Genomic DNA, 24,891 nt, shown 5'->3' with positions numbered 1-24,891 from the left:
AACTGGCTGCTCGTGGTTTGGACTGGCCTATGCTTTGTTGGGTTAAAAACTGGCTGGATGGCCAGGCCCAAAGAGTTGTGGTGAATGGAGCCAAATCCAGTTGGAGGCCGGTTACTAGTGGAGTCCCCCAGGGCTCAGTGCTGGGGCCGGTCCTCTTTAATACCTTTATCGATGACCTGGATGAGGGGATCGAGTGCACCCTCAGAAAGTTTGCAGACGACACCAAGTTAGGTGCGTGTGTCGATCTGCTCGAGGGAAGGAAGGCTCTGCAGGAGGATCTGGATAGGCTGGACCGATGGGCTGAGGTCAACTGCATGAAGTTCAACAAGGCCAAGTGCTGGGTCCTGCATCTGGGGCGTAACAACCCCAAGCAGCGCTACAGGCTGGGAGATAAGTGGCTGGAAAGCTGCCTGGCAGAGAAGGACCTGGGAGTACTGGTTGATAGGCAGCTGAATAAGAGCCAGCAGTGCGCTCAGGTGGCCAAGAAGGCCAACAGCATCCTGGCTTGCATAAGAAGCAGTGTGGCCAGCAGGTCTAAGGAGGTGATTGTCCCCCTGTACTCGGCTCTGGTGAGGCCGCACCTCGAGTACTGTGTTCAGTTTTGGGCCCCTCGCTACAAGAAGGACATGGAGGTGCTCGACCGAGTCCAGAGAAGGGCAACGAAGCTGGTGAGGGGTCTGGAGAACAAGTCTTACGAGGAGCGGCTGAGGGAGCTGGGGTTGTTCAGCCTGGAGAAGAGGAGGCTCAGGGGCGACCTCATCGCTCTCTATAGGTACCTTAAAGGAGGCTGTAGAGAGGTGGGGGTTGGTCTATTCTCCCACGTGCCTGGTGACAGGATGAGGGGGAATGGGCTAAAGTTGCGCCAGGGGAGGTTTAGGTTGGATGTTAGGAAGAACTTCTTTACTGAAAGGGTTGTTAGGCATTGGAATGGGCTGCCCAGGGAGGTGGTCGAGTCAGCATCCCTGGAGGTCTTTAAAAGACGTTTAGATGTAGACCTTAGAGGTATGGTTTAGTGGAGGACTTGTTAGTGTTAGGGCAGAGGTTGGCCTAGGTGATCTTGGAGGTCTCTTCCAACCTAGATGATTCTGTGATTCTGTAATGTAAATCAGAGTGCTCCAACTGGCCAGCTGCCTGAAGTCTGTCTTGGAGGAGGCAGAGTGGCTATTACCCTAATGCCATAAAGCCAACTGCTCAACACCTCTCCACATCTGCACAGCTACCTGCTTAGAAGGTAGTCTCACTGCGTACAAGAGAGAGAGAACATGGTAGTCAATGGCTTTTCTGCTGCCGACCTTTACTTTCTCTCTTGTTCGCCTTCCTCTGACACTACTAGATGCCATTACTTTCCATGGTGACTTGGGGCAGCTCATGGTTCCTTTCAAGCACCTGTAAGTAAGGAGAGTAGAGATTCTTAGGGTGGTACAAAGTCTTGCCTTTCTTGGTCAAGGTTAGGCATGGAGGTGACAATTTACCTCAACCAGAGACCAGTGAAAAAATGCCAGTAAGGCTGAAATAAGCAGCAGAAATGGCCATCTGGTTTTCCTCCCCTGAAAATATCCACAAGATAAAGGACAGAGGAAAGGCAAACTGGTCAGAGACTATCTTCACTATGGAAGAGACAGTAGCTGTGCCCATACGATTAGACACCTCATGGGAACCAGGGAACCATAGAAATGGGGGGGGGGGGGGGGAGTTAGTAGAAATCTTGGGATGTTACATCCACTCTATTTCAGTACATGTGCTCCAGCAAAGCCAAAAATAAGGAGAAAAGGCCCATTGTGCTAGGGATGTTCAAGCTGTTTTTTTTCCATAGGACTTTTTTTTTTCTTCCCCAAGATGAGAGAGTCTTTATAAAGACTAAAATAGGACCACCAGTCAAGAGACTTCTTAGGGGGGAATAGGAAGATGTGCACAGCTGCTACTGTATCTGTGTCTCCTTGACTGCAGATGAGGACGTGGGTGGTTCGAGGAGTGCTGTTGAGAGGCTGTCTACCCCATGGACACAGCTCGCCTTGGGGTAGTGGCCCACTCTGAGTGCATGTTTGCTGGGAAGAGGACCTATTTGTGGTTTTAGAGACTTTGTATGAAGAAGTAATGGAAAGACTCTTACCCCTTAAGTCCTGCGAGACCAGCATAACTCCTGCGATGCACACTTGGGAATTTCAGCTATGTGCATAGATGTTTTTCGTATGATGTAGAGAAAATATGAAAGTAATTGAGTGGTCTTGCAGAATCACTGCAAGTTATATTGCACAAGTGCTCCAATTATATTGCCCCATCCTCCCAGGCTGTTTGATGATTTTTTCATTAATGTAAAATACTCCCCTTCAATTAAAGCTACCAAGTGAAAGCAATAATGCATTAGCAACCACCATATCAGCAAAACAGAAAGGCTGCACACCAGTGTTCCTCAGCCCAGTATGTATTAACTTCCCCCCAAACGTTTAGTTTGAAATGACTCCTTCCCTGACCCACCACACAACGGAAGCTCCCCATAGTCCCTTGAAAACGGATATGAGAACATTTCCCAAAGCTCCACTTAACGAGCTGTAAAAATGTTTTTTATTTACCAAGCCCCAGCAACGTAACCACAGCCCGAGCAATGTAACCAACTCCCTTCTCCCTGGAGCTTTGATGTTTACACTGTACATAGGAAAAAAGTTTTTGAGAGAACTCTTCACCCTCTGTTCTCCCAGACTGTGTCTTCCCTCTTTCCTGCACAAACCCAAATAGCTGTGCATGGGGCCCTGTCACATTAGACAGAGCAGGCTTTGCGTCCCAAAGCTGCTGATCAGTAGTGTGCTGTGTGATTGCTACCAGGATCCTTAGTCTTCAGTAGCCCTTATCCCTGAAGGACATTAATGAGGAAGATTTGTATTACGTGCGTGTTTTAGCTGTGCCAGATACAACAATGGTGAGGGAAGAACGCCACGTGTTTTTGGATCAGTAGAGTCACTTGTGGGGTTCAGTGCTCAGAGCTGTTCTTATCCCAGTTGCACCAGTGGCAAGAGTGTCTGCACTGAAGTTCATGAGCCATTCTTTGAACTGCTCTCAGTTAATATACTTCCACAGACAGGCAGGCTTTTATGGTATCGTATACTCACTAAGGAGCTGGTAGAAAGACTGAGTCTCTTCAAATGAAAATTGAATCAGGTGCTGAAGTTCTAGTTTGGATCATCCCGTTCTGTACAGGCAAGCTTTAACCCTGCAGAGATGCACTGGAGGTTCCGTATTCTGATCCACAGCCTCCAGCTTTTACAAGTATCTGTGGCAAAGAGCTAGAGACTTTTGTTTTGTTTGTTCGCTCTGTATACTTTGTGGTGTGTTACCCTTTTCTAGCTGTTGTATATCCCATCAGGAGTATCAAGGCAGGAAAAACAATGTATGCCCTAGTGTTGCATGACTGTTAGTCATGATGGAGTAGTGATCTGCATTCTATGTGTCAGACCTTTGTTCTTAGCACGCTGTGTTGCGTACATGGTGGTGCCTGGCTGTCTTTGGCTCTCACTGTTGTCACCAATTACAGTCATCAGTAAATGACTGCAGAACAGTGCAGAAAATATACGGATACACTGTTCAATTCTTTACTTATTTCTCTGCCTTAATATGGGTATTTATGCCTTTGTTTTCTTTATAATATATTTTAGGACTCTAAAAAAAAAAGGTGCAAATGGATCATCTGATTTCAGATACTGAAAGTTGTGCCACTGATGCAATATGTATGCCAGATTCAAATACTTTTTTTTTAACTGACGTCTTAAGTCGTCTTATAGTTCATACTGCAGTTCAAGATAATTTTCTGTCCTGCAACTTCTCTTGAAGTGAAGGGGCCAAGTTGAACTGTGCTTATCTAATATAATCACTGTATTGAATTGCTTGAAAAGAAATTATTTTTCAATGAAGCAATAATTCTGAGAAGGCTTGCAGCAGTTTTGGCTAAGATCATCCTAGGGGAAAAAAAAAAGCCCATTATTATGCTGGAAAGAGTTCAATCTATAATGACATATAAAAGGATTAAGACTGAAACAACTTTTCAGTATAGTCTTCTTGGGATGTTTGCAGTTGTTCACTCACTTCTTGGCTTTGTTTTTACAATGTGCAGCTGTATGTGAACTGTCACACTCCTAATTATCTAAGTTTAGTTTCTGTATGATGCAGCAGCCTCTGCTGCAGCAATCTGTTCACAAGCGTTAGGGAAATCTGTCATCCAAGGCCTGATGCTAACACTCAGCAGGATTTGTAAGCACAAAGCCGGGTAAGGCTGGGAGAGAAAACTTCTTTGTGTATGGAACTTGGCCTGGGTAGAGAAAAGGCACAGGGAGGCACAAGGAAAAGCAGTGGTGTACAGTGATGACTCACCTGAGTCAGAGTAACAGAAAAAAATCCCATAATCCCATCAAGGATTATTGTGTTTCTTCCTTGTTACATGACCAGCAGTTTATGAATAAGGGTTCAGCAAGTCCAATGTCTAAAGTGCAGTGTGTATCTGAGGAGATGTAGGTCCAGTTCTGAGTTAAGCTACGATTCCTGCTCACAGACTTGATGTGTTCTCCCTTTGCCTCAATTTCCTCTCAGCAGAACAGAGATAAAGTAGCATCCCTGCCCAGGGCAAGGGGTTGGAACTAGATGGTCTGTCAGGTCCCTTCCAACCCAGGCCATTCTATGATTCTATAATAATAATCCTACCTTTCTCTCACTTTTGGTCTGTGTTGCCACCTAAGCCATTTCAGGCAAAATGGTCCAAGTGAGGATGAAAATTTCAATGGGAACTAGCTCAGGCAGTGATGGCACCAACAGCCACTGTGGTGGTGCTATGGCTAGCAGTCACTACTGGCAGGAGAGGTGCAGGTAGACAGGTTGGGCAGCAAGTATGAGACTCTTGGAAGCACGTTACACTTATATGTCCCCTTGCTGGTTTAATTTGTTCAGCTGCTTCCAGTCCTTCAGTGCTAAAGAACTTTGCTGGTATGAGTGTTGAGCAATGTGGGGTTTTTTTCCAGCTCAGAGGTATCTTTGAGATGTGTATTTTTCCATATCATGTGAATAAACACACAGCATGCATGTTAACCCATACATTTGCTCCAGAAGTTCACGTTCTTTTTCAAGAACGCTAAATGTAAGTTGGGATTCCTTCTTTGGAGGACTTTTTTCTTAGAATGAAGAGATGTCATCTTCCTAGTTCACTAAAGGGTTGAAATAGCAGCTCTCTGCCTAGCTGGAGATGTGGTGTTTTTTTTTTTTCTCTTTTCTTTCTCTGTGTCTTGCCATATGTTAATTTTTCTCTGGTGCAGAAAAATGTTAATTTTTTTCTAGTTTAGATTGCTCATGCTGTCTGGTGTGAACTCTGCCAACACAATCAACATGTGTTTTTGAACACTCAGTCTAACACCTTCGCTTTGGAAAGGGGCTGTAACGTGACCACTCAAGAGAGCTGAGTGCTCTGTGGTGTCACATCTTGTTGTACTTCTCTCTGTCCGGCTGTGCATCCGTGCTTGAGGAAGAGCCTGCAAGCTGTTTGCTTTCCATCACCTGTGTTGTCCATCTCTGCATGGTGGGCAGGTTTCTCAGGGAGAAAAGAAATGTAAAAATCTGTCTCATGATCTGTTCCTGAAGTCTAGTGATGACCTCCTTTATGTGGCAACAGTGCAACTTCCAAGCACTATTGTTAATTCTTGGGTGAAAGGAAGGGAAGAGCTACTTCCCAGTCACCTACACTAGCAGCAAATCTGCACAAGGTGAAACCATGGTTTCTTAATTGCACATTTGCCATACTGTGGACAAGCATAAATGATTACACGTGGTACAAGGTGAGGGAATGGGGCCTTCAATATGTACTGGGATAGCTGAGATATAACTTAGCTACATGACTTCATCTGTTATATAAAGCCTTGTGGAATTCATTGGTGCTGGTTCAGAAGTTCATAACTTGGGTGGCTGGGAAAGACACGGTGTTTTAATATTGTGGTGAGGGCAGACTGAGGCTCCACTTGGCCTAGTTCACTCCCTGAAAACTGTAGCTCTTTCAAACAAGCCCAGCTCCCCTTGCCTTCCCACAAAACATTCCTCAGGTGGCAGAAAGCTGATAAACTCTTAAAGCCAGTGGTACTATGACCATTTATTTCAGTTCAGACAGTGGGCCACCATTTTCGCTCCCAAGGCCGTAAATCCTTTCTCACCTGATGATCCTATTTTACTCCTCCACGATCAACAGTAGTCTTCTATCGTGCTTCAAGGAAGACCTTGCTGACAATTTTTCCTTATCCTCTTGTTTGCATCAGATAAACAAGGGGGTTGTATGGGGGGGAAATGGGCAGCTCAGCACCTACAAACAGTCAGAAAGGACTCCATTTGTGCGAAAGGCCTCTAGGGTATATGAAGGGAAGGAGGAATAGAGCATTTCGGGGAAGAGAAAATTGTCTTTCAGGAGGACAGCAAACTAGAGAGAAGCTGCCTTGCACCCCATTTTTTTTTTCTGTAATTTTCTCTCTTCTTAGGGCTGCCATCCTTTGTTAAGAAGTAAAATATTGACTGATGGTCACGCTTGGTGTAACAGAAGCTCTAGCTTTACCTAAGTGCATTATACTACTGCGCCACTGTTGTGTCTCACGCATGTGCCTCTTTTCCTTCCCCCCTGCCGCAAGCTCTGAGAAGAATTTTGTTGCTCATAGATAAATGATTCGAGGCTTTATGTTTAAAGCTGTCATGTGGGAGAGCTTTTATAACAGGTGTACAAGAGCTAAACAACGTATTTTCATAAAAAGCCATAGTATATGCAGTGTTAGAGGGCCTGGTTTTGTCATTTATTCATACTTGGCATGGTGCTTTGCTGAAAATTGTAGCAATTTACCTCCCTTTTCTTCATTCAAAATGTTCCTGGCATCAGTACCCTCCTCACACACAATGTTAATCCCATGGATTACTGGATTTCTTTTTATCAAATCCCCATCCATTGATAAATACAACTTCTATCATTAAAATTCATTTCCCAAGACTGAAAAGTGCTAAAAACGTGTATGTGCTGATGCAGCTTGGAGTGCAAAGGTGCTGTCCCTGCTGTGGGAATAAATGAGATATTTGGGTTTCTTACAATATGCCTTAACCTGGCTTGAAGACACTAAAATCTTTAATTAAATATTTCAGAGTGGAAATTCTAGCACAGTCTCACTGTTATTAAATATTTGAAATAAATGTGCTTTTAAGTATGAGCAGACCTAGCTGGGTGTGTACAAGGATCCTAGACTGAGGTTTTTGTCTACAGTTAAATGTTGTTATAAAAAGGCTTTTTTTTTTTTTTGGCTAGCTTTCCTGCAGAAACAAGGTGTTTATAATCAAACTGTGTTCTTTTGTCTGTTCTTAATTATTTGTTTCATGGACAATTTCAATCAAACATGAGCCAATCTCAACCAATTTGACAGAGGGGAAGAGGTCTCAACAGCATTAGCTCTACAACTTCTGTAAGCAGAGAGAAATTGTGTTAAAATTTCCATTCATTGAGAAGCTGCAGAGTGAGTTCAACTTTATCAGACATGAAAAATCCACAAAGAAAATGCATCATTAGTTCTTTTGCTCACAGAACTACCTGTTTACATAGCAAGAACACTTTCTGAACTATTTAGCATCATGATGTTTGTAACTGTTGTGCAAAGCAACACATGGCAAGTGTGTGACAGTAAGTCTCTTTGGATTGCAGCTTCTGGACTCCTGAAGTTCCTGGCATGCACTGAGAATGCGGCATTTGCTTTACAGCTCTTGAAGGGGTTAAGAGGGGAGTGAGCAGCCCTCAAGCTCTTGCCTGCACTGTCACCACTCAGAAAGGTAGGGCAGGTGCATGGCAAGGAGGGCAGTAATGTCACGTGCTCGACCTTGTCAAGGTGTAGTGCAGATGGTCTTCCACACCCCTTCAGAGCAGAGGAATGTATTTGTGTTCTGAATCACAAACACCTGGGAGGAAGGAGAAGCTCTTCAGTGGGGCCATGTGGCTGTGCCCTTGAGCATCACTGGGCATTGCCTTCAAGGAGGTTCTGCTGCTTCTGCTTGCACAGGGTCCCCTTTGTGTTGAGTGCGATGGTATTCAAGGTGTCAGGGCTGTTTGTAGAGATAAAAGCAGTACACTTCTTCATTGTTTATACATTATACGAAAGTGATATACCCCCAAAGTCTCTCAGATTCATTTGGATCTGCATATATAGCAACTTGAGGCACTTGGCTTTCTTACTCAGAAAAATGAGTTGAGTATATGAGGACTAAAATCACTTTGGTCTTCACATTCACTCCCTTAAAATGTCTGTAGAGGCAGTTGGCAGACAGACTCACCCCAGGAAAGGAGCTTCATTCTAATTTGCTATTTACTTACTTTTTCCCCCTGCTAATACACCGTAAAATGAATTAAGAACATTCTTGAAATACATCTGCTTACAGTACAGAGAAGAGGTGTTTGCTGAAAGCAGCAAATTTTGAGGCCAGCTAACAGCATTTTGTGATCAGAAAAAAAGGAATTTAAATATCTTTTGAATGAATGTAGTTTATAAGGTTGAGTTTCAGATGTTCAAATGTTGAATTGCTAAGAGTTGAGCTTTAAGCATTACTGATGGTTTTGGAAATTCTACCCTAAATCATAGAAGGAGATGAAACAGGAGAGGGGAGATTTATATTTAAAATAAATAAATAAATCGCTAATAAACTTGATTTTGATTAAATTGCCAAAATAAATTTTTGCTTAGCGTGACCACTTGCATGAGATCACTTTCAGTTGATAATCCCCTGCAATTCATTATGTAATAAATATATTTTTATATTTACTTTATAGTTACATTACTTTGGAAAAAGGTAAGCTCCTGTTAGTAAGGGACTCTCCAGTTCTGCAGAGAGTCCAGGGAATTCAACATTTGCAGTGTTGACAGTTCCCAGCCCAGTCCAGAACACATCATCACTTTATATTCTCTATGAGGAAGTAGGAGGGGAGGCATTTGGGCTCTGACTCCATGCGACAGCAAAGCCATAAGATTCCTGATTCCAAGTTTTCTGCTTTGGGTGTAGCACTCTTCATAGTGCAAGAAAATCCAAAATCTGCTGTCTTCAACGCCATGGAGCTCTTTTAATTTTCTGTATGTTTTAAAGGCATATCAGAGTTCATCTCAATGCTGAAGATTAAAGAAAAAAAAAGTCAACAGAAGATGGTAGTTGCACACTAAAATAAAATAAAAATAGTGTGGAGTTACTGCTTAATGTTCCCTAATACTTTTTTTTTTTTTCTGAGAATTCAGTCAGGTGATAATATCAGGTATCAGGTACACATCAGTACCTTCTAAGTTGGCCTATCTCCTTCCATTTTTACTTTGCTTTGTCTTTTTGCTTTTAATTCCTGGAAACTGCAGGGGTACTTTTTCATGCCTAAGGACACAAACTTTTACACTGTGTATGGCCAACTTCAGTCTTGAACCATTCTTCACTGTTCCTAAATTGCACCCCATCATATAACTGTGATGGAAGCCAAGATCCAGGGTGGCTGTTTTTTCCTTTCTGGAATGAGACAGCTTTTGATTCCCTACAGATCTCTCATATAGCATATTTTAATTTTTTAGTTTCATTCCTTCTGACTGGATTTTGACCAGAGCTGAGCTAACATTTTTTAAGTGTGCAAGCAATTTTCGAAGTGTAATCAACATTCATATAATTCGTGGTTTGATTTTCCTGTGTATCACACCCAAAGGAATTATGTTCCCCCAGAAAAGATCTTTCCCTTTTAATAGAGCATGGGTTTTCTAGATTAGTTTTCAGGCTGCACAGATCACATCAGAAAAAAGGCAGCACTATTGTTTTAGTTCCTGGGGTTCGCTTGTAGAAACTGTTTGACACCTGAATATTAAAAGGCACCTTCTGCCAAACTTTGTGTCTTAAAGATGTAGGAATGAAATAAAAATTCAGGTGTCATGGGACAGTTGTTACAACCAAGTATTTTACTGGCCTTGAATGTGTGTGGTGTTGGGGCATGACAAGTTTTTCACTTCTTTTACCAGTAGGTAGATGCACGTAGGTGAAACAAAATGAGTGTCATTAGGACTTCAAATAATATTAGCTATACAAGGAGTAACTTAGGTGTCCTACCATAACGAATGACTAACAAAGCAAGAGCCTTTCGGCCAAATGTGCATAGTTCTGTGGGGCAAACCCTGACAGTGCCGCTCAGCATTTCTCAGGTCCATGATAAAAGAACTTATTTGCTCCCCATAAATCTACACAGGGAAGGGATTCTCAGTGGAAATGCTTCCTGGGTCTCTGTGGGAAATCCTTGAAGGCACCAGGATGGGTGCATGCTGTTCTTCGCTCCCTAGGAAGAGGAGATGGCCAGTGATGTCAGGCTACGCTGCCTCCTTCAGCCCTTGCTGTAGCTCTTCACGTGGTGAAATCTGGAAACCTGAGGCCTGCAAGGAGTTTCCCGTGGGTGAGACAGGGAGAGGGCACAGCCAGTGTCCTCATTTCTCTCCTTCATCCTATCTGTCTCTGCCAATGGTGGAAATTTATTAAAAATTGGTCTGACAGTCCACATTGAGAGGATATTTGCTTCACAGAGATTTGGTAACGTGCTAAGTGAGCTGGCACAGCTGTGCAGGTCCATTTTGACAGAATTACTGAGATCTTCTCTTACCTCGTTTGCAAAGTGACTATTTTCCCATGTCACCTGTCTCCTGCTCATCCTGAGAGCACTAATGACGACTTGCAGAAGTGGTAAGAAGGTGTCCACTAGCAGTGCCATTTCTGTCTATGATATCCCATAAAGAATGCATTGGATTTAATTTGTTTGGTTGAGACATCTGTTTTTTGTCTGCTATAACCAGTTCCTTTGACTAGTCACATCTGGTCCAAGCAATATGTTCTATATTTATGTGGCTACAGCAATTTCACACTGGTTCTAAGATTTGCAGAAGTGTGTTCATTTATGAGAAAAAATTGCTCAAAATACTTTTGCTAGCATTTCTGTGGAGAGGCTTTTGTGTAGCTTACCTCGATAGATACTCAGACACTGTATGCCAAGAATCAGCTTTTAACATGAGCCAGATTCGTTCTTTGGCAGCCTGCTTTAATTACAGATCCAGCCTAAAATTTGTTTTGTCCTCATTGGAGAATTCATTTTTGAAGATAGCAGAAAAAGCTCTGCAAGATTTAATGACTTTGTAAAGAGGTGTTCATTTAGACTGGGAGACTTGGCCTCAAGTGATCCCACAGAGACTTCTGCTCTCGGGGCTGAGAGTATTTCAGTCAATTTCTTTTGCAGATTCCAGAAAATATCATTGATGTTTGATACTGTGTCAGACTACCTCAACGACAGGCAAGAATTAATATATTTCCCCCCCTGAAATTAACTGTCATGAATAACAAGACTGCAGTGTGTTTCCTGGTCCCTCTGATACCCAGGTCTCTGGATTATGGCATTGTGTGGATGCTGACCTATAACTTCTATGAATACAATAATACGGCGCTGGCAGACAGCCAAGAGAGAGTGTAGTTCCTCATAAATAATATTAATATTTTGAAATACTACCACCTTCTGGCAGTTAGGGGAGAGAATATTCAGACCATTTCTTGGTGAAGAACCATTACAGTGTCTCATATTAAGAGAAGGAACACTTTCTTAAGTTCATTCTGGATTTTGCTTTCAGTTTATTTTCTTTGCAGGATCTTCGCTTTCAAAGACTTACTGGTATGGCTTTCCAAAGTGTTCCTGTCAGGAAAGGTGTGTGCTATTCCTGCTTAATTTTCCAGTTTAGTCATTTGTTTTAACAGGTGCCCTCAGTCTTCACTGGTGTAGCTGGTAAGAGGGAGCCTTTCCCTGCCATGTTTTCTATTGCCCCCTCCAGTATTGGTATAAAATTTTTGTGACTTTATTTCTAAGCATTAATAACATAACTTATTAATTATTACTCACCTTTAGAGTTAGCAGTTTAGGAATCTATTAGTTTACATCCTGATAGCTTACTTGAAATGTGTTGCTAGCGTTCATTTGACTACAGAGGCTGGGTCAAGGATGCTGAATTTATTTACAGCAAAGAAGGAAATGGAGTGGAGTGCCCCCCATGCGAAGACTGGATTCCTTAAAGGTGCCTGCTCTTCTGTAGGCACCTGGTGTAGTAGAAGCTCTGGGACAAATAGAGATGTTGCTTTCTTCCTCCCATAAGAGCCCAAAGCTGCAACCTCTGAGTAGTCATGGCAGAGCTGAACTTTCCTTGTGTGGGAGACAGTGGAAGAACTTGTCTTTCCTCTTGATCCTTTATTTCAACCTGTCATTGAAATAAATGTCAGATTGCATTGACATGCAAAGTTCTTGGATTACAGACCATCAGAAGAGGAGATTTGTCTCAGGTTTCTGATCCTGTGGCCAGGAAGAAGTACACTTAGTGGATGTGCAGTAAAAATTCAAAGCAGGCAGGAAAAAAGTTCTTGTTTCAGAGAAGTAAGTTGATGTGGGTTTGTTTGGGCTTGTTGTTTCCACCACCACCACCCCCCCCCCCAAAAAAAAAACTAAATAAAATTGTTGTGTAACAGTACAGGAAGTTGTTGTATTTATATATACTGTCGTTTTTTTTTTTTTCTGACCTGCACAGCTTTATAAAAAAGATCTCTCTTTTTTGACCAGACCTCTGTAGAAATTTGAACAAAGTTGCTTAGAAATTGGTTATTTCTTACGCTAAGCAAGAAGGCAGACAAAGCAAAACTCGTGGCTTCATATGTAGTATTTACAGGGCTCTGCTCAAAAGACTTTGCAAAGCTGGATTTGAGTCTTTTTCTGGATTTGAAAGGAGGTGCTTGAAATACAGGGGAAGCCATATAAAATGACCTTGGTAAAGCTGAGAGTGGAATTTAGGCATCCTGGCTGTGGTCTGCCTGCAATGGCTGTCATTGTAATATAATCTGATAGTGCAGTAATTTAGCTGCTTTGAATATTACTTCATTTTACTTAATGGTGAATATTTCCAGAAAGTGGCTTCTAAAGCTATATATTGGACGAGAAGTGTAGGCTTTCTTTACCTCATTAAAAAGATACTGAAGCCCTGTAGCAGTAATTCAACAGAAAACTTGCCTGCCTCGGGAAACATAGCTGTAGAGTGAATAGCAACCTTCTGCATTTTAACAGCATTGGTTTCATTATATAATAGTGTCTCCACCAGCTTAAAAATACTTGGATATTTACATTAGATTTCAATGCTACTTAAGTACAGAGATGTTTAATATTTTCGCCGAAGGAGGTTGAATAATGACTTTTCAATGTTGTGAATATGCTGATTCTGAAAGGCACAGGTCCCTATATGGGTAATTAACAACTAAAGAAAAAGACATACTGTAGGAAAGTAATTATCTTAATTCCTATCTGACAATGATTAATTTATAGTTGAGCAGATGCTACACAACATTAAACTGCAATAAATTCTATCTTGAGCTGATAGGCCAACAAATGAAGGAGACAAATAGAAAGTAAGTCTAATAAAAGAGGAATTCGATCTCTTTTGGAATCTAGTGGGTATAAATTTGGAATCTTTTTTGGAATCTAGTGGGTATAAATTTCTAAGTTACATGTGAAGTAAGCTGAGACTTAGCATGAGAAGGTAGCCCCAAAGTATGGATCTTTGGACAAACTTAACTACCCAGTCAGCAAAATTATTGCAGGCTTATTGCAGTCCTGTGCAGTGAAACATCGTCAACTTTCTGAATTGTTCCATGATTTTTTTTTTGTGTGTGCAAATGCTGCAGTCATATCAACAGGACCAACAAAAGAATTATTCCTTTTAGCTCTCCATATCTTGGAACAATTCTGTCTTAACTTTCCAAGTCCAGAATGATAGGAATTTAATTTTTCCCCATTTTACAGTTCCTGCCTTTTCTGTCTTTTCTAGTGGAGGAAATAGTAGGAAAAAAAAGACACTATTGGCAACCCTTTGATTTGGATTTGTATCCACAATACTTTCTTACACAGATCTGTGTCTGAAATTCACAAAACTATCTAAGTTTTAGCCTATGGTTGGGTTACATTTTGAGGAAAAGTTTGGAGAAAGAACATTTCCGATGTTCCACCAAGTCCATCTATTTGTAGACTAAGGGGAGAGGAGGAGTAGGAGAGCATGTTGCGGGAATGTGTAGAGCTGTCATCCTCAGTTGGTTATTGGTGTTACAATGACAGAGCTCAGAGGGTTCTGCTCAGAGGTGTGGAGTCTGGTTGGAGGCCTGTAGCTAGCGGTGTCCGCCAGGGGTCAGTACTGGGTCCAGTCTTGGTCAGTTTATTCACCGACAAGCTGGACAATGGAAGGGAGCGCGCCGTCAGCAAGTTTGCTGGTGACACAAAGCTTGGAGGAGTGGTTGAACCCCACGAGGGCTGTGCTGCCTTTTAGAAGGATCTCGACAGGCTGGAGGGTTGGACTGAGAGGAACCTCATGAAGTTCAACAAGGGTATGTGCAGGGTCCTCCACCTAGGGAGGAATAACCCCAAGCACCACTACAGGTTGGGGGCTGAGCTGCTGGAAAGCAGCTCTGTAGAGAGGGACCTGGGAGTCCTGGTGGGCAGCAGGCTGACCATGAGCCAGCAATGTGCCCTCGTGGCCAAGAAGGCCAACGGTATCCTGCGTTACATTCGGAAGAGTGTTGCCAGCAGGTTGAGGGATGTGATCCTGCCCCTCTCCTTAGCCCTGGGAAGGCCATACCTGGAGTATTGTGTTCCGTTCTGAGCCCCCCGAGAGGACATGGAGGTACTGGAGTGAGCCCAGCAGAGGGCTACAAAGATGATTGGGGGCTGGAGCATCTGTCATACGAGGAGAGGCTCGTATGGGCCTCTTTCTCTTGGGGAAGACAAGACCGAGAGGGGATCTTAGCAGTATGTCTAAATATCTGTAGGGAGGGTGTCAAGAGAATGGGACCAGACTCTTTTCAGTGGTGCCCAGCAACAGGACAAGAGGCAACAGGCACAAACTGAAACACAGAGGTTCCAGCTGAATAGAAGAAAAGACTTCTTTACTGTGAGGGTGACAGAGCACTGGAACAGGTTGCCCAGAGAGGCTGTGGCATCTCCTTCTCTGGAGATACTCAAAACCCACTTGGATGTGATTCTGTGCAATGTGCTCAAGGTGACCCTGCTTGGCAGAGGGGTGGGACCAGATGATCTCCAGAGGTCCCTTCCAACCTCAGCCATTCTGTGATTCTGTGATGAGACTCTTAATAACCTCATAGCACGATGTGGCTGGGGGTGCCTTGTTTCACAATTTCAACACCAAACAGCTCCTGAAAGCTTTGGCCTTGTCAAAGCATTGCTTTTTATTTGCTTGGTTTGGTTTGGTTTTAAATGCACTGACTCATTTGACCAAGAAGTCTAACATTCAGCATCTAGGTTCCACCTCCACATATTGGAAACAACCTCTTCATGAGGTTTCTAGTTTCAACTGGCTCTTCCAAAAATGTATGTCTCTGCAGGGAGTTCCACATGTCTTCCTTTTGCAGTCTTCCAACCAGACGGGAGAGCTCTTCCTCCAAACTAGGAAGCAAGAAGCCACAGAAGTGGTGAGAAGGTTTCTCCTGAACACTAGAGATGAGGGCAAGGGGGGACCTCAGAGTGGCCTGCTCTCTTCCCCCCCACCTGCAGGCCTCCTTCTACGTAAGGGCCTCTTTCAGGCTGCAGAAACCCACTCCCAACACGGCCATGTTTGGCCTCGGGTGTGGCATGCCATCACGGGGGCCATCACTGAGGCCTCCTGATGTCACAGTGGCATCTGCCCCCCGTATTGTGACAGGGCCCTATAAAAGCCCCTGCGCCTGGCCCACCACTCACTCAACTTCCAGGCGCTCTAGCAATTGCCAGCATGGCTGGAATGAAGAGGCCCTGGGAGATGAGCTGCCCACAGCTGTGTGGGACTCGGTGGTTCATGGAACCAAAGAGCAAGTGGCAGCGGCAGAGTGCCGATGGATGCGGAGCAACCGGGGCAGCTGATGTGGAGCCCATGGAGGTGGATCCAGCTCCAGAGGTTGAAGAATCGATGGAGGTGGATCCACCTCCAACCCATGTGGTTCGGCACAATGTCATCGTGCCAGGGCTCCCGCCTGCAAGAAAACATCTACATTGCAGGAGCGCCCAGAAAGCTCCATATCCCCGGCACAGCCTCCGCCGCCATTAGCTGGGAGAGGCCATCCAGGAACCATCACGCAGGCTTGCCTGCAGGATGGCCTTCTTCCCCATCCCCATCCCCCATTCCTCATTCCCCATCCCCACCTCTCATGTGGAGGTATCATCTCTTCTGCTCGGAATCCCGAGGAGTGGGCAAGAGTGGACTTGGCTTCTTTTGGGCTGTTACACTGGGGCGACAGGAGGCCCCCTCACAAGGCTGCGCTGGGCCTTGGGTGTCTCAGTCTGAGGATGAGAAGGCTGCCCAACAAGAAGGTGCTTGAAAACGAAGCTGTGCCCCCCATGGTGGTGCACAGAGAACTGCAGCAGATCTGCCAAAACAGTGGTGGAGACAGCTGTTGCTCTGCAGAAGCAGAAGGCTTCACATCTGCCAAAACAGTGATGAAGACAGCTGTTCCTCTGAAGAAGCAGGAGACTTCAGATCTGCCAGGAAGAAGCACTGGAGTGCAGCCTTAAGTCCACTCAAGATGCTTTGATACCAGTTCTTCCCCAGACTGGGTCACAAATTGCAATAATAATAATAAAAAGACAAAACAATAGAACAACTTTCTTCTCTTATTTGGTAGCATTTTTGCGATTTTATCTGGTTTCCTGCATGAGAGGTTCCCTCCTTTGGTGGGAATTTGTCTCAAAGTGAAGCTCCCTAGTGATCATTGTTCTCTATTTCTTCTGTTGCATCTGGCTTTGAAACAGGATGGAGACAAGACTATTTCATCTGCTTTGAGTTCAAACCCCATTAGAAAGCTTCCAGCCATGGAAGTAGCTGAGAAGAAAGAGGCAAGGAAATACAGTGGGAGATAGCTCTTGATTAACTGTGTTTCCCTAAATGCATTGTAATACGAAGTAATTTCACAGGCAGTATCTGCTGCTCTTGGGTATCTGTCTTAAACAGAACAAAGGTCCAAAATTTTGTACACAGTCACTCTGTTATGTAAATGGGTTAAACCAATGGGAGCAAGGTTGTAGCTCTGAGGTGGGGCTGGTGGAGGAGGGGGGTTGTCATACGTGGGACACTTCTGGCCAAGGGAGAGGAAAGGCGAGACAGGTCATTCGTTGTCTGCAGCTCCTGAAGGGGCTAGCTGTGAGATGTAGAAATGTAAAATACCTTGAAACCACTTTGTATATTGAATGTAATTTTGGTGTGTGTGTGTCCAGTGGAGTTGGGAATTTTAGTTCCAAGGCGTGTACTTTAGAACAATTTTTGAAGATCTCTCATGAGGGCCAGGAGGTCAGAGATGCAGTGACTGGTTGTGAATTATGTTCTCCCATGGGTTTCTGCGGTTTTCTGTCCTTTGTTAGGAATCTGAATGAACTCATTTGGTGAGTTGTGGTTGTTTATTTACTAGGAGAGCATTTAATGCATTGGATATAATGTACTACATGTAGAATACACATCTGAGATCCAGAGAATTTAATGATGTTATTGTGGGGCATTTAGTGTGGTGGTTTCCTGCTGAACTAGCTGAGTTCAGCAAGATTGAGGGGTATGTTTAGGAGTTCAGTGGAAATATTTTCAACAGAAAAGCTCCTTTTAGAGTAGCCTGAAATTGTTTAATGATTGTTGTGTAGGTTATAGCCTAAGGATCTTCACTTATTTGATCTGTCTTTCATTTTAAAACCGGCCTGTTAACATTTTGTTGGTTTATACAGACAAATCAGCCTGGAGAAGTGGGAGCAAGTGGCAGTTCGGTGTTGAGAGGAAAACTGAAATACAATTATAAAAATTCTTGACAAAGACATTCACCCATAACCACCTCCTCCTTTTTTAATAAAACCTTGTCTCTGCCCCTGGGACAAAGGGGAGGCTTATTCTTCTTTTGATAGATTGCTTTTTAGGGTTCGTCCATAAGTGAGATTGCATTATTGAGCCAGCATACTAGTTGCTAGCAGTACTCTATCACTGCCTCCAATTATTAGCAGATAGCATGAAAATGAACAGTCCAGAGCAGCTCATAAAAGGTACAAGAACAATAAGAGAGAAAGCTGAAGAAAATGGGTAAATCAAGGCAAAAAGTATCATTTAGTCTTAGAAATTCTGAAGCACCAGTTTCCTGATGGACTTGGTCCTTTTTATCCAGCGTTTCTCTCTCTTTTTTTTTTTCTTCTGGTTCACACTAAAGCTAACTTAACCTTGCCTAGTATAGAGAAGCAGGACACAAAGTAGAAGGTGAGACACCAGTGGGACACCACTCCAATGCCATTACTTGCTAGCATGCACACGGAGCCGGTTTGCTCAGTTCTCTTCCTGTTTCCATTTCACTGAGCTGTGGGACAGTCTGTCTCTGCCTTGGGTGTTCATAAAGCCTCTGTAGCATGCCTGACAGGCCACCCAACACGTGGGTTAACATTACATTACCCAGTAATGGCATGCAGCAGAGTTTTTTGGCAATAGGTGTATGAAAGGGACCGTCCCCTGCCCGCAAGTAGGGGAATTGCCCACCTGCTCTGTTCCACCCATGCAGTTTGGGTAAAATTTGCTATTCCAGTACAAGGGTACCACAATCTTGCTGTTTAAACTTGTCATTTTCTGATGCATAAAGGCACCATAATCACTGTTTATAGGCTCAGTATGGAGCAATTTGATGTACAGTTGGTGCCATTTCCCTTTTCAAACTTAAATGAATATTATACAATGAAAAGCAGAAGTACTTCAGTGCGTTAATAGTATGTCTAAAAGCATCTGCTGCTAAACTAAAAATGTCAAGAAACTAGACTTGATTTGGAAAGGTGCAGTGTCTGCCCATTTGGGGGTTTAATGACGTGGTTTTCATTACTCTCCTGAAATCCACAGCAAAAGCCTTTTGCATTGTGCTGAGAATATATTTCAGCACGATATTTCTAGTAGTAATTCCTCTCAGCCAAGGATTTATAATCAGGCTTTGAAAAAATGTATTCTTTAATATAAAAGCTTTTCCTCTCCCCTATTCATAGTGCAGGGTAGGGAAGTTGTGTTGTCTAATCCAAAGAGCTGGCAAAATAAGAGATAACAGTAGATCAGTTTTGATTTCCTGTTATGTATTACATATTTATTTCCTGTAAGCACACACACACTCAGATGAAAGTTTCACAAGTTTAATTTTAGTATGCATCTACAGGCTATCTAATGGTCAGCTTTTTGTTGTGTTCCTTCTTTTGTCCAAAAACATTTAAAAACTAGCAGACTTCTCCAGTAGAAGAGAGAAATGTGGTCCCAAAATGCAGCTCTTTTTGATTCTCAGATAGGCAATCTCAGTCAACAACAACAAAGAAGTATGGTGTCTTCCATGAGGATGAGATTGTTTCATATATATGTATATATATATATATATAGTTCATTTGGCATTGAGGGAAATAAGGAAAATAAAACATTGCTTTTCAAGTCCTTTCCCTGCCCTGGCTTTGCAAGCACCCTTCTATCTGTTGTTCTTGTTTCCCTTTTCTATTTTGCTATGGAAAAGAAGGAAATGATTTTTTTCTAAATCTAAAAATTCCTCATTTTTGAGATGTTATCCCCCTGATCTTTGCTGGCTGTAAATAGAGATGATGCCCTCCCATTGCTCTTGGCAGAGCAAGGGAGGGGAGCTGAGGGTGATGCTGCTGGCCTGAGGCGAGCAGGCAGCAGGCAAGGCCTCAGCCACGCTGCTGGGAGTCCCAAGGGGGCTCAGCAGCAGCAGCAGCTTCCTCTGCTTTTCCTTTTTTCTTTCCATCTGTGCTATTACCTGCCTCCTCGTGGGACCTGGTTTTCTTCAGGCTGTGTGACCGGCAGGCAAAGGAGCATCACAGCGCTGTGACGCCCTGGGGAGGGGTCTTCTTTCTGCAGTTTGGGGCCCTGGGGGGGAAAAGCCTTATCAGGGCAAATCTGTAGTGCTGCTTCTATACAAAGTTTTAAGCATATGACTGCCTTTGAAGAGCTGCTGTTTGGTGTTCCAGTTCAAATGTGCTACATTTAAATCTGCACACCTACCAAGCTTTTTGAGACTTGTAGTTGTGAGGGTACCTGACTACTCTTGCAGTGCCTTACCTCCAGTGCTGACCATCTCCTCCAAAGTACAGCAGCCCATGGGAAGTGGAGATTGCTGGACCGGGATGCTTGCTGGAGGTAGTGCACGGGAGCGAGGAAACATTCAAACTTGAGCAAGTTGGTCACCACTAAGGTCCAGAGGCTCGCATGCCTTCATTCCAGAGAGCAGGTGGCAAAAGCAGTCAGGTTTGCACAGACGCCCCCCTGAAATCGGTGCAAATCTTGCCATTGATCTTCTACAGTAGTGGAATTAAGCTGACGTTAAATGATTTCGAAAGGTTGCAACAAAAGTTTTACAAGAAAAAGGAAAAGAGCGATTTTGTTGTAGGTGTGAACCTAACAGATGTTGTGGGGATTTGCTAAGAATGGAAGATGAGCAAGGTGTGTGAGAGGGCACCTTACTACTGTGTATGCAAGACTTCTTCCAGCTAAGAACAGTGGTTTGACCACGTTTCTTTGTTGCTCTCCCACAGAATAGGTCACCATATCATAGTCTCTGCACAGTTTAGTCTTGAAGTTTCTCGGTACGCTCATAATGGCTGAAATCTGGAGCCAGGCTCTTAGCTGGTGCATGTTGGTGTCTCTCCACTGGGCTTTTGTGGTGGGCAGCAGTGGCACAGCCCGTGCTGACACGCACCTGTCTGTGTAAGGACAGAAATGGTTTTACTGCTAGGCTACTGTTTAGAAGGCTAGGGTATAACAGCTCATGATCTGATGCTATTTCAAAATCTATGGATTGGGATGGCTCAAGTAACTAAAGACTGGTTAGTTTGCTGATAATAGCAGGCATAGTTACAGAGGGTCATATCAGACATAATAAAGAACTGGCAGGTGGTAACAGTAATTAATTCCAGGCAACACAGAGTTATGGACAGGAGATCTTATCACACCGACTTGATGCTGGATTTTTGCTAGAATTCACCAAAGTTTGATAAAGGTACCTCTGTTAATGCACTTAAACTTCTGTAAGGCAGTTGAGAAAGTGCAAGGTAGCATTCTGAGTGAAGACGTGCATGGTTATTAAATCAGCAGGGCTCATATCCACTGGATTAAGACTGCCTAAAAGATCATGGAAAACTAATTTGAAATGAGGAATATTCATCTGATGAAGCTGCTTAATTTGTACTCATTCCATGGGGATCTGCATTCAGCCTGATGCAAGACAGTACCTGTGTTTGGGAAGGAAATATGAAATGATTATCATAGAAGAGAATAGAAAAATTAGTGCAATGGTTTAAAAAAAAAAAAAAGCTAGGAGAATATTTTGAATGCTGGTCATATTTTGCAAATTGGCCACCTCTTCAGCATGTAACACCAAATTCTGGAAGAGCTGTATGACTGATAAAAATCTACAGGCATTTTTATAAATAGAAGCACTGCCATAAAGAAACAGATTTGCTAAATACTGCATTATCGACTGAGTGAGAACATGGGCTACGTTTCCATTGTCTGTGTCTCACTTTATCTGTGTCGAGTCTATCCAGGAGTCAGTTTTTGCTGGTAAATGCTGTACAGCTTTTATTTTACACATCACCAGACTGGAAAAGAGAATTTGTCAGTGAAAGTGTTTCTAACCTTCTAATCTCAGAGACGATTATGTAGGAGCCCACCTCTGGCTGAGGAGTTACTCAGCACAGCTATCACATGAAGTCTGTCTTCTCTGCACACTTTGATGATAAAAATGTACGTGTGTTAGCCTTGCCAGCACAATTCCAAGTTGGCAGCTGTTTTCTGTGCATAGCAGTGGGATTGATTTCTTAGTCCCCGATCACTAATACCCACGCAAACCCAGGGGAGGCAGTGCCTTTGGTCAGGTGTCCCCGAGAGCCTACCTAGGCTTGCAGAACCTGTGATAGATGAAAGAGAAAAAAAACAGCCTTCTCTTACATCCCACACATTTACAGACCTTGCATATCCACTTCTTGCCTTCATGCTGAGAGCCCTTGCTACTGAAACAGGACAGCAGACATAAATCCTGGAGAGAGCAGGTTTACAGGAGCACTTAGCAGAGCTATGCCTGAAGGCCCAGGAAAACATGAAGTCATAGGTTTTAAACAAACTATTTCTTTTGTATTGCAATGCAATTGCAATTTTTAAAGATTTTTAAAATTCTCACCTTTTAAAGTTTGCAGAGCATTTGCAACCATGTGCCAGACTGTCTCATGCCCCATACCTTCAAACACTTACTTAAATGACAGATATTCAAATACTCAAAAGGTTTTTCATATGCATGGTCCTGTTCCACTGTTAGCAAGTCTAGTTTCACCTTGCTTTTAAGGGGAGCAGCTCTTCAGCTTGTATACCATCTGTCTGGCACAGGGGCAGTTCTAATACATTTCTAAGATGTATTTTGTGTGAGCATTAATTTGTTTTTTTTAAGCGGTGTTATTTTCAGAAGGTTTTTATTTGCATGCGGTTATAAGCTAAACTTAGCTACAGGCTTAGGTTTTGCTTGTAAGAACAACATCTATTTCCAACGGGCAGCTTTGCTTGGAGAAACGCTTCCCTGCTACTGAAACAGGTGATGGTCATTCTTGCACTCAGGTGTCAGCATCAGTTACCTGCAGCACAGTGCAACTAATGTAGCCAAACTGCCTTTTCCTTATGAATTTATAGATGAGCTATTCCTTTAGAATAAAAGAGTATGTCTGGATTAGGGGTTTTGCATGACTGGCCTCAAACACTATCCTTTGAAGTATTCTGATTTGTTGTCTGCTTAGTTATGCTGGTGTTCTTCTCTGTTTCCAAATCACCAAACAGCCACCCTAAGACTGGAGGTGAGGTGATTTTTCAGAGACCATTCTCACACTGGAGTGTAGGCCTCAGGTTATGTGACATTTCCGTACGTAAGGGAAAATGCAGAATTTTTTGAAAAACATGTCACAAGTGGTGATTTGGTCAATATGAATGAATCCCTGAATACACTGAATCTAGATCCTATAACCTGCATGTATCATGTCACAGGCTAAGATGCAGCTGCATTTTGATGTGGGTGTCCATAAGGTTAATGTTCATGCCCCCCTGAGTTGAGCAGAAGTTCAAACCCTGGTGCTTACTTACATTCCCTCAGTTAGGTGTGACATTTTATTGAATTGACATTTCACTGAATTGATGCATACCATGTCAAACACCTGTGCTGGGACGGGCCAGCTGCTGGCTGTCCTGTGTCAATCGTCATTCTTGTATCCACTGATGGAAAAACTCCGTATAGTCAGGCCAGTAAAGAAAACCCAATTCTGTTCGTAATTTAGTTATATGGCACAAGGGGGAGCTCAAGGTTCAAATTGCTGCTGAATATTCATAGCATTGTGCAGAACATCCCACTAGCCAGACTCAGTTCTAAATTAATCAGTGTATTATTAGACTTAACTATAAAACGATGATTTCCTAGATTGCAATAGTTCAAACACAGGCTTAATGGAACTAAAGCTACTCAGTTATTGGGTAGAAGTGGTGCAAACTGATTTTTCCTCTGTGCTGAGTTAGTATATTTTCATTGGTAAACTTAGCTATAAAAACGATGTGCGTAGAGCCATTGTCCACACTGAAAGCAGTTTCATGACTTCTGAGAGTCTGCAGGAGGCAATCACTCCAAAGGCTTTGGTAGACAAACGAGCTTCGACAGTAATATTGTACCACTTAGCTTTTAATGGAAGTATCAGTACTAATCACTCTTCAGCAGTAGATGTGCTGTTGTTATTTGAAGTTATATTAAAATGGAAGTGCAGTTCTTGTCAGATTACTTTTATGACTGGCTTGTCAAACGCGCACAGTGAAATGACAGAAAATTGCTGCATCAGCTTTTAAATTAAAGCGGAAAATTCTGGAGCTTCTTTCCTACCAAAAATCAGAATTTAACAGGTGTCTAATCAATGTCTGTGTTGGTCTGCTTCACTCAGATGCAGCACGTTGAAGTAACAGCAGCAGCTTGCAGTGGTGTGTGGTGGTGACCCTGGGAATGTCACGAGGATGTAGGGGAGCAGAACCAGTCCCTGTTGCTCTCAGGGTGCCTTGTGTACGTTGGAAGTTGCGTTGGTGCTCTGTCAGAAAAGCTAGCAGTGGCTTTTAGTTAGATTTTGCCAAGATTCTAGTTTTGTTTTTTTTTTGTCATTGTAAATTAGCAGAAATGATAGCTTGTCTGTTTTGTAAAAACAAAAAATAAAATAAAAAAGCCAGTAATACACTTCTTTACAAAATTATCCTCAAGACACGGGGTTTGGTAGGTGATTACAGCTGTGCCTGTAACTTCTGTTTACAGGCTCTGGCTGTCGTGTTGGTGGCTGTACGTAACGGCTGAGATAACCTGGCAGCCCTTTAAAACCCTTGGATCTGCCTCATGAGCGTTCTTTTGTTGGATGAGAAATTCGTTTTTTGTCATGTTTTTGGGGAGGCTGGTGAAAAATATACCAGCATAAATAGTGTGTAAATGACAATATATCTCTGGGAGGAAAGGTGGAGACAAGATGTAAACTTAAGTGTAATCAAATTTCATGCTTGAGGCTACAAGCTGGCATCCATGGTTCAGAAAAACACCATTTGTTAGATATACAGTGAAAACTTTCTTTTTTTCTCCTTTGAAGCGTTAGAAGTGAGGCAGTTGCCAGAGGCGGGAACTCAGGTCTAAATGTGCCAGTGAGCTGATCTCTGGCAGCTCCAACTTGCTGCCTGCAAATGGGGGGAAGCACGAATGAAACAGGTCAGAGCTGCTGCGGACTAACTCTATGAAGCTGCAAGG

At 43.1% G+C, this 24,891-nt stretch overlaps 1 protein-coding gene across 8 annotated transcripts in view; it reads left to right on the top strand.

Moving 5' to 3' along the window:
• LOC106039183 (glypican-5-like) overlaps nucleotides 1–24,891 on the top strand; it is a 425,024-nt gene that overhangs the window by 228,211 nt on the left and 171,922 nt on the right. The window contains exon 8 of one of the 8 annotated variants that reach the window (XM_048077294.2): nucleotides 7,691–8,477. The exons of the other annotated variants lie outside the window; for them this stretch is intronic. Within the exon in view, the coding sequence (XP_047933251.2) occupies nucleotides 7,691–7,773 (83 nt within the window). The 3' untranslated portion in view covers nucleotides 7,774–8,477. Of the gene's footprint in view, nucleotides 1–7,690; nucleotides 8,478–24,891 lie in introns of those variants that run through there. 8 annotated transcript variants of the gene reach the window in all.

Source organism: Anser cygnoides, chromosome 9 (assembly GCF_040182565.1).
Source record: "Anser cygnoides isolate HZ-2024a breed goose chromosome 9, Taihu_goose_T2T_genome, whole genome shotgun sequence".
NCBI lineage: Eukaryota > Metazoa > Chordata > Aves > Anseriformes > Anatidae > Anser > Anser cygnoides.
Note: the sequence above shows the minus strand (reverse complement) of the source record. Positions and strands in the feature narration are given on the sequence as shown.